This window comes from Notamacropus eugenii, chromosome 2, assembly GCF_028372415.1.
Source record: "Notamacropus eugenii isolate mMacEug1 chromosome 2, mMacEug1.pri_v2, whole genome shotgun sequence".
NCBI lineage: Eukaryota > Metazoa > Chordata > Mammalia > Diprotodontia > Macropodidae > Notamacropus > Notamacropus eugenii.
In genome coordinates this window covers 353,869,784-353,883,957 of record NC_092873.1, presented here as the reverse complement: position 1 = coordinate 353,883,957, position 14,174 = coordinate 353,869,784, and the positions used below count along the sequence as shown (strand labels likewise).

The window sequence follows — 14,174 nt, the reverse complement described above, 5'->3', positions numbered from 1 at the left end:
TATAAAGGGTCACATCAGAAACAAACTGGAGAAAGAAGATACCTTTCACAAACATGACTAGAGGAAGAAATCTTAACCAAGAAAGAAGTAAAGGGGATCTCATTAGATAAAATGGACAAATTTGTCCCAAGTTTATACAAATAAAATCAAGGCAATTAAAATTCAAAGGGAAACTGTAAACTGGGAAAACATCTTTGAAATAAATTTCTCTGGTAAAGGTCTAATATCCAAGGTAAACAGGAAATGGATACAAACATAGAAGAACTAGAGCCAGTCCCCAATAGATAATGATCAAAGGATATGAAGAAACAGTTCTCAGAAGAAGAGAAAAGTGAGCTATTAACAACTATATGAAAATATGCTTCAAAACACTAGTAAGAGAAATGCAGATTAAAATTCTGAGGTTCTATCTTATAAGCAGATAGGTTAAAAAAAATGGAAAATTAAAATAGTTGGGAAGGGCTGTGAGAAGGTAAAATAATACAAAGGCACTGGTATGAGCTGTGGATTGATCTAACCATTCAAGGAAAGCAATTTGCAACCATACCTGAAAAGTCACTAAATTGTGCATATCATTTGGCCCAGTTTTAGTACTATTAAGCAAATACCCAAAAGAGATTAAAAGGGGGAAAAAGGATCCATATGTACAAAGATATTTATACAATACTTTTTTGTAACAAAAAACTGGAAATGAAGGAAATGTCTATCAACTGGGGAAGAGATAAATATGGTACGTATACACAACAAAATATTATTAGACCATAAGAAATTATGAAAAAGATGAATTCAGAGAAAACTAGAAGACTTGCGTGTATATTGATGTAAAGTGATTAGAACCAGAACAATCTATACAACACTATGCAGGAAAATAATGCTGAAAGAAGTAAGAACTCTGATCAATGAAAGGATCAATCAGGACTTCAGAAGATTCTAATGAAACAGGTGATGGACTAGAGGTGCAGAAAAAAATATTAAGAAGAATACATTTTCAGCCAGGACCAATATGCGTGAATTTGTTTTGCTGAACTCTACTTATGTTACAAGAGATTTGGGGGTTTTTTGTAGGAGAACTGAAAGATTGATAGTGGATCAATAAAACATTCTTTCAAAAAATACACAAAATGAAGTTCAGAAGGATATAAAGATAAGTCAATAAGAATTTATTAAGTGCTTACTAAATGCCAAGCACCAATGCTAAGTGCAAGGAATACAAATACAAGGAAAAAGAAAGTCCCTGACCTCAAGGAACTATTCTAATGAATGGGGATTCTAAAGCAAGGGGAAGACAATCCATAGAAGTGAAAGGGGGCGGGGAAAGGTATCCATGGAGAAGAAAGAAATTTGGAGCCAGGAGAGACACATGGTGCAGTTTGGGCATCACTGAATTAAATTTAATATATACTTTTTAAAAAGTTGTATGTGTAAGAGACTCACAGTTTTATATACAATCCTCTTTTTTTTCCTGTTCATGTACATGGAAATGTTTGTGTTTATTTACACTTGTCAAGTTTATAACAATAAAAAAAAAAAGAATTTAACCACACACAAAAATAATCAAGCCAAGTTGTCATATACCAACCCCCAAGCTTTACAGCCCAAGAGTATCTTGGCCCCTTAATAAGTAATGAGTGCAAAGAGAGAAAAACCATACAAAAAGGCACAAAAATCCTGAGGTTCATTTTCAATTCCAATACAAAGGCCTCTATGCAGCAAGACCAGAGTCAAAAATTACTCTCATGAACCAATTCCAGGCACCCAATAATGGAACTTTCAAGGAAAATCAAATAGAAAGGGTCAACATTTAGAGTCTTAAGAATAACGGTGTGTCATTTCTGGGTATGAAAAACTTAAAGACTTTAACATGGAGAGAACTTACTGAAGTCATATATCAAGCTCTATTATAAATGGGGAGATGATAACCATAATGGAGAGGACAGAAAATGACTTTAAGATCAACAGGATGACAGAACCAAAATGATAACTTTTGCAGATGACGAATCAAATTATTTCAGAATAATCAATTATTCAGAAACAACCCTTGAACAAATGACTACTACAAGAAAACATGAAGGTTTCATAAATTTTCAGATCTCTTCATGACAGCAAGACCTCAAATTGGTACCAAGACAGATTAGCATCTCTTCCTTAAATACACATAAAAAGAAAAGTACCATAATTATACTGTCTCTACCCACCCTCCACCTCAATTCCATGATTATGAAGACTGTTAAAAATGGTATCAACTAGTTCCTAAAGGAATTCTGCCTAGAAGAATATACAGGAACACATGGCACCAGATTCCAACTGTGTTTGTATCTGGAAGGCAATTTAGGAAGGCCAGAGAATGGCAGGCCCAGGCAAATAGAATATTAAGTGATGCCACCCTCCTTCTTCCAAATTCAAAGGGCAACCATTTCAACACATTTAAAATGGATTAGGGTATTTCTCTGGTTTTTCCAAAACAATGCTCTATCCAGACTTAGGCCATATGTGGTAGCTTTGCTGTTCCCATTTCAATATTTGTGTTATAAATCCTAGCCTGATTCCTTGGAATGAAATTTGATTAACTAGTGGGGTCCATTTCTTTCTTCACTTCTGTGTTCACTAAACAGATACTGATCCTAAACCCAAAGGTCTCAGAATGCAAGGGGGTAAAACCATGCAGCAATTTTGTAGGCATTTAAAAAGAACTATAATTGTTGCTTAGTGCCAGGATATTAAAAGAAGTGCTAAGCCAAGTGAAATAGCTTGTGGTAGCGGCATTAGAGTCAATTTCTATCAGAGAAATAGGAGGGGAGGGAGTGGAAAGAATGGAGAACGAAGAGATAGTAGCAAACATACTCAGAGGTTAATAAAAAAGTCAAACTATGTCCCAATGAAAGCATAGGCCCATAATTAACTACAGCCATCAAACAGGGATCTACCCTTTGGCTAGAGGTTCAGGTGTTTGACCTCTACCAGGTCTCACTGATTCAAAGAACCATAATCTTACTTACTTCCCTTCCCCTAGCAAGGCTGTATTGGGAGTTGGGCTAATAAGATCTATAGAAATCATAGCTACCAGGAACAGACTTTTAACAAGTCTCTCACAGCTGTGAGGCTGCCAGCAAGACTGGCACATCATAAGCTATGGGAAATATGACAAGCAGCACCACAGCCAAGCACTTAAAAAGGACTTAACTTCTACTGCAATTATATCCTTAGCTTTTCTTCCAAACAGCACAAGATGTTGGGACTGAGATTAGTCTCTCATTTTAGAAATGGGAAATGGGGCAAACAAAGGAAGTAGGAACTTGCCCAAGGTTACCAAACTGATATTGGAATCCAAACAGGTATCTTAAATCCAGACAACCAATTCAGCACTTTCACCAAATGGCCATTGCATAACATTGGACATGTTCACAATCAGCAACTACCTTACTACCTTTGTCACAAAGTCCCTGGACCAAAAACCGTAATTCTCCAGTTTCCTGAAATTAGTCTCTTTGCGGAGCAATTTGCCTTGTAGCAGAAATCTTCATTATGCTCATTGTGAGAGTTGGAGCCAGAACACCCAAAGGTCATTAAATTCTGCTACCAAAGGCAAAAGCCATGTAACAATATGAGTGTATTCCACCCTCAAATCTGTTGGATGTAGCAGCTAATTTCATGCCACACCTCATATTTGGAGATTCTGGAATCACAGACCCAAGTCATGGTCAATAAAGAACAAAGGCAATACAAAAACCACAAGAACATTAGCAAATTTTCTTATGTCATTACATTTGGCTTGACTCTCTCACCAACCCCTACCACTGATGAAAATTTAATCTTCACTACTAAGTAGAATTCCAAGTGCACAACCCACCACAAAAAGCTGTTTCAGCAGCCACACTTCAAGACTTCAATTCTCATCATTAATCCATTAAAGATACTTAAGGGGTAAACATTCACCCATCTAAAGGGGGAAAATGCACTAACAGCTTTTAGAAACAAGTACAATCTGATCTCCAACGGGAAGAGAACAAGGCTGTTCAAAAGTACCAGCAAAGTCAAATCAACCTTACGTTCCTATCTTCTAGAAAAAAATGAACTTCAGTAAAATGAAGACAATACCAAACGGTGAAATACAGGTGCCTGCTCCGACCACCACCTATTGACTCGATCCCACCTTCTTCACTTCTAGGTACTGCCATATGGCCCAGGCTTATGCCAGTACAATGGAGACTTCTTCAGGAATATGTCACTCATAAGGTGGGGGGGGGAGGTGGGGGGGGGGGTGTCTGTGTGTGTGTGTGTGTGTGTGTGTGTAACACTCAGGAAATGAAACCGTAAGAGCAGTCTTCACAAGTGAAGCTGCAATGCCACTAGATAGAAACCAGTTATCCAGTCTTCTAAATCAGCACTACAGTACTAATGTTGTCAGTTACATCTTTAACAGAAAATTCCACCTCCATTCAGAAATGAAGAAAATTAAAGTCCTTTTCTAAACCAGAATTTTCACCAACTGGCCCACAATTAGATTGGCAATACACAGCATGGATCCCTTATAATACACTTGGGGAACTTAAGTTTCTAAAACTAAAGTTCTGCTCCAGTTTCAAGAGGACTCAAACTGCTCTGCCTTATGACCCTATTAGCCAAGGAAGTGAACTCTAGAGTACACTAGGAAATACCTCTGAAGAAATGGGAGAAATATCTGAATCCTAATCCCAAAAGACCACAAATCTGACTCATGAGAAGCTACTCATGAAGTCAGAGGGGAAGGATGAAAGGCACTATATAGAAAGTGAAGACCAGTAACAGGTCATATCAGCCTACGTTCAAGAGTCCTGCACCCAGGTCAGGTTAACTGAGAATTCTTAAGTGTGGGGGAGACTTCGGAACCTACTCCTCTACCAGTTATAAAATTCACTAAGTCCTCGAAGAGTAAGTGGAGGTGCCATTCCTCCAGTCTTATTTATTTCAACATGGTCCCTGGAAACTCAAGAAGATCCTATTAGGGGAAGGAGAAGGGGAGAAGGGAAAAGAAAGGGACAAGGGGAAGAATAAGGAAAGATGAAGGGAAGGAGTTTGGGGAAGAATGGGGGAAGGAGCAAGAGGGGTTAGAGAAAGAGGGAGAGGGGGGAGAGATTGAAGAAAAAAAGAGGGGAAAGAGAAAGATAGAGGAGGGAAGAGGGGTGCAGAGGAAGAAAGAGGGGAAGGAGGGGCAAAAGGGGAGAGAAGAGGAGGGAGAAGAGAGGTTTTAGAGGGGGACAGAAAAGGTGGAAAGAAAGAGGGGGGAAAAGAGGGAGGAAGAGAGAGGCGGGAAGAGAAGGGAGAGGAGGAAGACAAGAGGGAGAGAAAAGGAAAAGAAGGGAGAAAAAGGGGAGGGGGTAGGAGTATGCGGGACAAGGGCAGTATCTGACAACCAGCGCCCCCCACCCCTTCCCCGCCGGCAAGCTCACCTCCCCGCCTCTGGCTCCCGGGCCCTGGGGCCTCCCACGTCGGTGAGACTCACAGAGGAGGCAGCCAGCTCCCCCGGAGGCCTCTTGCCGGCCGCATCCCCGTTGGCCGAGGCCCCGTTACAGCTCTTCGTGCGGAAGAGGCGACTGAGGCGGATTCTGAGCGAGCCCTTGCGGGAGGTGCCCAGGGGCGGCCGGAGGGGCGCCGAGGGCTGCTGCTGCGGGGGCGGCGGGGGCTCCACTCGGGAGGGCCGCCCCGGGGGCACCAGGTCCTGCAGCGGGAAGGGCGCGGGCGGCAGCTCCGGGGCCAGGGGTTGCAGGGACACCGATCGGCCGCCGCCGCCGCCTCCTCCTCCGCCCGCCCCCCGGCCCGGGCTGCTGAGCTCCTCCTCCGAGCAGCTGTTGGTCTCCAGGCTCTCGGCCTCCGACTCCAGCGCCTCCAGCACTAGCAGCGCGTCGCTCGTCTCCGTGGGGTCCTCTCCCGCCTGCGGGGCCGCGGCGGGCGGTGGGGGCTGCGGCGCGGGCGGCTGCGGGGCGCACGGACAGCTGCCCCCGGCGGGCCCCGGGACCTTGCTGGCCGGCCCCAGCCCCAGAGCTGCCAGGTGGGCCTCCAGCCCCGCGGCCGCCGCGGCCGCCGCCGCCGGGCCCCAGCCCCGCTCCAACCCCAGCCCTAGGCCCAGCCCCAACCCCAGCCCCGGCGGCAGGGCCTTGGGGTCCAGGGTGCAACGGTGCCGGGGGCACAGCAGCTCCGAGGGCCCCGGCCCAGCTCCCGCCGCCGCCGCCTCCTCCTCCTCGGGCGGCCGCCCTACGTTGCGGAACACCATCAGCTGCGGCGGCCGGGAATTCCGGGGTCCCGGCCTCGGCAGGAAGGGCGGCGGCGGCGGCGGGAGCGGGCTCTGGGCCGGGGGCGGCGGATGGGGTCCATGGCCCGGGGCCGGCGGCGGTAGCGGCGGCGGGGCCGGCTCCGAGGCCGCTTCTCCGTAGCCCAGCAGGCGGCTCAGGACGCGGTACGAGGCCGCCGCTGCCGCCGCCGCCGCCGCCGCCGCCTCGCCGTCCCGGAGCTCGGTCCCCTGCATCGGAGAAGGCGGGAGCGAGGCGCGGAGCGAGGGACCGCAGGGGACTAGGCTGGGCCCCGCCGGAGCCCCGCCCGCCGCGGCCCCGGGAGCGGGAGCGACAGCGCCAACGGCCGCTGCGGCCTCCGCTTCATGGAGCGCGGCGGCGGCGGCGAGGAGGAGGAGGAAGAGGAGGCGGAGGAGGAGGCGGGGGCGGAGAAGAGGGAGGAGGAGGAGGAGGAGGCAGCAAAGGGGAGGGAGGGGGCGGGGGCTCGGGGGAGGAGGGGGAAGCGCAGGCCGGGGAGCCCGGCGCGAGCCCAGCCGCGCGCCGCCGCCGTAAGCTGCCCCCCGCCCCGGTCTAACGTCACTTCCGTGAGTGACCAAGCCCCGCCCTCTTCCCTGCTCTCCTCCCCCACGCTCAGACGCAACTTCCTCTTTTGCCGGGGCTGGGTCTGTGTCAGTGTCAGGATCTGGGGCACATGTTTGTGAAGTGCCTCGCACCGCGACGAACGTCACTCAATTTTCCTTCCACCCTCCTCTTGACTAAAAACCCCGCGCTTCTTCGTTCGCACGCGGTCTTCGAAGTCAAAGTACTTCATTCTTTTCCACCAATATTCTTATTGTCTCCCTCCCCTTCCCTCTTCTCTCCCCCCTCCTCTGCCCTTTCCTCTCCTTTCCTTTCCCACCCTCCCTCCTCATTTCTCTTTCTTCTCTTTTCACTTTCCCTCTCCTCTCTCCCCTTCCAACGTCTGTGTCCTCAGCCCTGGGAAAACTGAAACTTTCCATTCCCCCCACACCAAAAAAAAAAAGGCAGACAAAGTCAAAGAAAGGATCAAAAGTGTCATTCTCTGACCTGACTTGGCCAGGTCTACAGACCTGCCTCTGGAAGGGACCTCAGATCTAGTCCAACCACCTCATTTCCCAGATGAGGAAACTGAGACCCTTGGAATTATAAGAAATTTAATCGGCCTCGGAGGCGAGAATTAGGCTCAAATCCCTGAATCCCAGAGCTTTTTCGACTGTATCACAATGCCTTCTGGGTTCCAGGGCAGCTGTGTTTTATTCTGCCCTCACTCTGCATCCCTCCCTCCCCTCCTGCACATCCTATATCTTGCTTGTGACCTGGAATAGCTGGTAATCTTCCACAGCTCATAAGGCTTGTCACTACAGGAGATTACTGTTCAGAGCCCTGTGCTCAGGTGGCTGAGCACAGTCAGTCAGTGCCATTTGAGCTTCTCAAACAGAATTGGAGATAGTGGCCGGGGATGCAAAATCTATTGCAGGAAAGGAGATGGAGGCATCCAGGTGTAAAGGAAAGAAGGCTGAGCTCAAGCAGAAGACCTGGTCTGCGATAAAGGCTTACCATTTATGTCTGTGTCCTGGGGCATGTCTCTCAGCCTCTCTGGGTTTCAGTTTTCTCATCTGGAAAAACTATTTGGCACACATCCAGGGCTGTGCACATTTATAACTGTTAAGTGCTATATAAGTTATTGCAGGAAAGACAAGACTGATCCTGATGATAAGGATGATAAATCCAGTCCTGTGCCTCTCACCTTCCCACATCACCACTACCGGCAACTCCTCCTAACTCTCTTTCCTGGTAATTCAGACAGTTTTCCCAGGCTAGATCAATTCCATGCTGGAAGAAAAGGGGCCTGTGGAGTAAGAGGCTACAAGAATAAATAATTTGTGGGGCTTTTCACACACACACACACACACACACACACACACACACACACACACACACACACACTTTCTGCGATTGCATCAATGTGGAAACTCCTGAAATGGAAATTCCTTTTCTTTCTTCAATGCAAATAGACATATGAACTGCAACTTATAGCTGCCAAAGTACACTGAAAAGTTAAGTAACTTCATCATGGTCACATACCTAATATCCCAGATGGAATTTTAAATCCAGGTTTTCCAGCCTTCATATTCACTGCACTGAGATGATTCTTGGGACAGGGTGTAGAGGAAGTAAAATTAAGGAAATCCGTAACCTTCACTTGCTGCAAGTAAATCATTGTGACCCAGTGGGAAAGAATTCCAAATAAGGTCCTTCCTTGTTTAAGCCACCCCATTCACTCAAACCAGGAATCATCTCCTTACATGAAAAAAGAAGACCTTCACTAAAGTTCTTTCCCATAACATCTAAGGGAACCTGTGGAGAACTCAGAATTCCTGGCTCCCAGATGACTCCCTGTCCAACTGTCTTCCCTTGCTCCAGCGATACTAGATTCCATATTCAATGAGTGATAAAGTGAGGTCTTGACTGAGCAGCTCCCTCTGCTGTCTACTGGCTGTCATTAGTCATGGAGAGAAACAAGGAACTTCATGAGATCATACTTACATAAGATATTTATATATCATTTACAGCTAGAAGTGAACTAGTCTAACAGTTTTATATTTACAGATACTAAAACAGAGGTTCAGACAGGTTGCCAAGGTCCACACAGGTACAAAGTAATAAAAATCAGAATTAAATTCAAGTTTTTAGTCTATTCAGTGCACAGCAAACAAAAATTCCCTTTCAGGAGACAGCAGAGAATCTTCATCCAAATCTTTGGTGTCCTTCTTAGTTGATGACCAGGAAAAAAATATTATGGACCCCCCAAAATTTTTTTAATTACAAATATTAGTCTATATTTCTGTACAATTTGCTTATATGCGGTTTATAAGACCCACAGAATGTCAGAGCTTTCAGGGACTTTTGAGACCATAAAATTCTAAAAAGCACACTAAAAAGTACACTGACATTGGGGAGAATTTAGTGGGCATTTAATGGGTGTCCCCCGAGTGACATTTGGATGCTTCGGTAGCAATAATAGCCTATACTTGGCCCATGTCCTGCTTTTTTGTGAATTTACAGAGGGAATGTGGGACAATGGCAAAATGAATAGGTATGGAGTCCAAGGACCCACTTCAGTTCAAATCCCACTTTGGTGGATTTGACTTTTGTTCAAACATCTAACCTCACTAAACCTCAGTTTCTTCATCTGTAAAATGAACAGGGTTTTGAGCTAGATTATTTCCAAGATTCCTTCCAGCTCTAAATCTGTGTTTTTATGAATTAACTAACAAGAGTAGAATATGTAATTTAGCCATCAGCAAGTGCTCTAAACAACTTGCCACTCAAGTGGTTCCCTCAGAGTGTGTCCAACCAGTCACCTGTGGGGGCTTTCCCAAAGGCTAGAGTATCCCCTACAATATTCCTGCAATATTCCTATTGCAATATTCCTACCGTACAGTGTATAGCCTACCTTTCTCTTCCATTGCCTGATACTTACTTAGCTTCTCATAAGGAAACCAGGTATTGGTCCTGATCAGAGAATGTGCTGGTAAAATGTTTAATAACCAGCTCTCCAAAATGCACAATACATTTTAAAGTTTGATTTGCATTATTAATATTTTCTTCATCACTTTCTTAAGTGTAGACAATAAAATAATAAATCAAAGTCTGAATTTTGCATTTGGTGATTTCCAGGGTATAAATGCTCACACATATTTGCACAATTAGCACTCATAAGCTGGTCTGAATTGGCTCCAGCATAGCTCTGGTCTTGATTCAATATTATCTAGAGGTTATGAAAAATAAATCTTTATAACTTGCTGTTACCTCATATCTAGGAAATTTATATTTATATTATACAGGCAATCAACACTATGGCTACAAATATTATGTGGTGCAAGTAAATAAATAAAGAGAATTGTAGAAATCTTATTGGGATACTTCTACAACCTGTACTCTCATTTGAAATTTGAGGCCCCACCAGACAGCTGCTACCTACGATTTTAGGAGATAACACCATGGGTTTGCATGCCTAATATCACAAGCCTCCTTTAGTGTACTTCCCATGAACAATGAGTCAATAGACATGATTTGCTTTTACCAAAGGCATTTACTAAGATGGCATAGTAAAAAAACAGTGGCTACAAAGCATTCTCCCCACAAACCTGGGATGTATCCTCCCACAATTCCATATAGATACCATCCATGGGAGGAGTGGGCTCAAAATTTTAATACAATAATAGTGAGGTACACTTACAAGATAAAGGTATGGCAAAGCCACCTCATAACTCCTGGTACTGAAGGACCTAGAAGTCCTTTTTCTCTTTGCAGATTCCCCATAGAATTCCCCTTGGGTACATCATGCCTTCTGGGTATTTGCTTTCCTAGATTGCCTGAGTCTGTTTTTCTCCATCGCTAATCCTCTTTTCTCCTGCCAGAATGGGGGTGAACAGTGGGGCAGGAGCAGAGTTCCCATTCCACAAAGTTACTGCTTTCCTTGATTGACTGCTTTTCTGCATCTATGACTATCTGCTCCCTCAATTGCACTTCAAACCCAATGAACACTCAAATTGCTAAATGGAATGTCTTCTGCTCTGCTTCTAGACCCTATGGTCTTTGGGGCAAGGTGGTAAGTGGGGTGGGAGAGTAGAGGTGCGTGTGGCAGATCTTCCCATCTTTTTGTATGCCCTCTACAGTGCTCTATTTGCTATAGTGAATTCCTACTTTTCTTCAAAGCACAGTTCTGGTACTATCTTCTATACCCGTCTTCCCTGATTCTTATCCTCTTCTTTAAAGAATCCGCACTCTTCCTCTTGCAATTACTTTGTATGCATTGGAAACCATGGCCCATCCTATTGGAATTAGGCCTACGTTTTAGGAGCAACATATTCATCTCCACATTCCAAAATCCCACAGGATCTTAACCGTAGACACCTGCTACAGATAGGGGTACACTCTGGCATAAGATTTATATTCTCTCTCCTGGGTTTTCAGGGGCTGGCAATAACTCACCAAATGCCACTAGAATCTTGATGCTTTCTATTCCTTCCAAGAAAGGGGCCTCCTTGTGAGAGTGATCCCATTCCAGATTGGTCCTGGTTTTCACAAAGAAAAGATACCTCTCACTGGGGCTCCCACCAGCTTCTTCAGGATTTGTTACAGTTATCTTAACAGGTTCTTTCCCAGCATGTTTCCCTTTCTCTCTTCCCTTTTTCTCTTCATGGGAATACCTGGGAGAAGAGGCAAAGCCCCAAAGTGAACTGTTCCTCTTCTGCTAAGGAGACCTATCTACCTGGCTCAAGGTAATCCCATTATAAAGATGAAAGTGCCAACCAAGAGTTGCTAGGTTACATATATCCTTTAGCAAGGGCACATTCCCACAGAAAGGGGCCAATACATATCTCTATTCCCCTGAACCCAGGACATTTTCCAGGCTCCATAAGATCGGGTCCACACAAATACACACACACACACACACACACACACGCACACACTTCATATTTGTTGTACCAAAGAACTCAGTGATTAGGTCCAGGAATGGGAAGACTCAAGATGTTCAGCATTCCCACTCCAGCCTCCCAAGAGTGGATGATGCTGGTGAATTGTCTTTAAGAAATGCCAGAAAGTTACTGAGGTCTCTATGAGTCAAGATACCTAGTTATAGTCAAGATCCTGCTTCTGTGTGACCTTGGGCGTGTCACCTCAGTTTTCTGAGCCTCAGTTTTTTTGTCTGCAGAATGAAGGAGTTAAAGCAGATTTTACTACTAGGCATATGCCCAAGGATCAGTGACCAAAAAAGGACCCATATACACCAAATGATAGAAGCTATTTTTTTGTAATAGGAAAGATGCAGATGCAAATAGTGAAAACATCACCCTCATTTTTGCAGAGGAAGATGTAGAGGCTCTGAGAGGTTAAGGGATGTGCTTATGAACACAGCTAGTAAGAGGAATTCACATCCAGATCTTTAGCCTTCAAGTCCAAGCTCATTGGCCTCTGTAGGTTCCATCTCCATTCTTTCTCTGCTATTTATACCATTGCTTAGGCTGAATTAGCAGCAAATATGGGGCACGCTGAGGGAAACTGAGGTTTATTGTGTGGGGCTGAGAGCCATTCAAATTGTCCCCTCCTTTCTTCCCTTCTGACTAACTCAGGAGCAAGATGGATTGAGGAAAAACCAAGAAAAAAGATTCGGTGAAGGCAGAAGAAGGAGACAACTCTCACCTCTATCAAAGGGAAATATAAATATGGGGGAGGAAAGTAGAGGGAAGTCCTCAGTGATAGAAAAGGTCACTGGAGAGTGAAAGGGAAGGCAAGGCTTTGTTGCCGGGAGCCTCCCACAGGGACCCTGCTGTTCCAGCCTCAGGTGCTTGTCCCAGGCATCTGGGACCCAGAGATACACACACTGGCTCCAGTATGGCATATGGGGAGCTGATGTTCAGGGCCCTCTCCTCATTTGAGGAAGATTAGCATCACAAGATAAAAACCCACAAAGGAAGGAGAGGGAGAATATGAACTTAAAATCAGTTGATTGACAGATTGTAGTTATTAAGTGTCTACTAAATGCTAAAAAGGAAGGAAGGAAGGAAGGAAGGCAGGGAGAGAGGGAGGGAACAGTCCCTGGCCTTAAGAAGCTTACATTCTAACTTCTAAAACCATGAAAAGATCCCTTATGTCTCTCTTAGCTCATTATGACATCATTATTATAATTATCATTTGCTGCAGCGGCTGTAATTTGTGGTAGAGTAGGAAAAACATTAAGACACCTGGATTTTAGAACCGGTTTTGCTATCCACCTGTTGCATGACTTTGGACAAATCTCATCTCTGGGCCTAAGTTTCCTCCTTCATAAAGAAAGATGTTCAGAAGATTCCTTCTAGTTCTGTTCTCATTATGGTGTGTTGTAGTGGAGAGAGTCAAGAGTAAGGCTTAAATTGTGATTCAAATGCTTCTTACTGGCTGGGTGATATTCGGCTAGTGATTTGACCTTTCTAAGTCACAGTGTCCACAACTGTAAAATGAAGGGATCTGTGCATTCTAACAAATGTATTAGTGCATTTTGTTTGGACACAACAGATGATTTCCAGCAAATGAGGGCAGAGATATTTTCAGTACCTGCTTTATAGGGTTGTAATAAAGAAAAAGCTTTACAAACCTTAAAATGCTGTTTAGCTATGTTATTATTATTGCCATGATCCCTGGTTCCAGAAGTAATTCCAACCTTTCCCCAACCCCACCCCATCCCCATCTATCTCCAAATTTAGAGGAGGGAAGAGGCAAGAGTAGCTTGCCTGAGGCCACAACCTGGCTGTGCATCAAGCCTGATACAATTCCTGCCACAAGGCTCAGTAGAGCATAGGTGTGGGAAGGGGGGGGCACCAGCTCCCCCACGGTTGCTATGGCTCCCCTTCCCGGATTTGCCCATCTCTCCTAATGGAGCAAAAGAGCGGGAGGGAGGGAGGGAGGGAGAGAGGGAGACAGAGAGGAAAGGAGGAAGGAAGGAGGGAGAAGGGAAAGAGAGAGAAAAAGAAAGAGAGAGAGAGAGAGAGAATTCCAGACAATTCTCCTTCCATCTCTTTTCCCTTCCATCCCATCTGTGTCTATCTGTATTTGGAGCAGATGTTGGGATAGGGGGGTAGGCTGAATTGGTGGGGATGATGTTATGTCAGGATTAAGTCTATCTGAGTTGGGGGGGGGGGTTGCTTGGAGAGCGAGAAGAGGCAGGGCCCCTTTGCCTACGTCCAGGAATCAGCCTGTGACGTTAGTTAAAGAGAAAGGAATAACAGCTGAGATAGATCGAGCCTGAGAGAGATAGAGACAGGGAGAGCAAGAGGGAAAGGCATATTTTCAGTACGCATGAAGACAATAATCTCTCTAGGTTGCAGCCAGCCTCTTCCCAGAGTTTCC

The 14,174-nt window shown here is 45.3% G+C and overlaps 1 protein-coding gene across 2 annotated transcripts in view; it reads right to left on the bottom strand.

Annotated features, from left to right (window-relative positions):
- Positions 1–6,703, bottom strand: part of SOCS7 (suppressor of cytokine signaling 7) — a 38,085-nt gene extending 31,382 nt beyond the window's left edge. The window contains exon 1 of one of the 2 annotated variants that reach the window (XM_072646220.1): positions 5,427–6,703. In XM_072646220.1, coding sequence (XP_072502321.1) covers positions 5,427–6,499 — 1,073 coding nt within the window. In that variant the 5' untranslated portion in view covers positions 6,500–6,703. The remainder of the gene's footprint in view (positions 1–5,426) is intronic. The other variant, XM_072646221.1, reaches the window with a different exon arrangement.
- Positions 6,704–14,174: the final 7,471 nt, after the last annotated feature.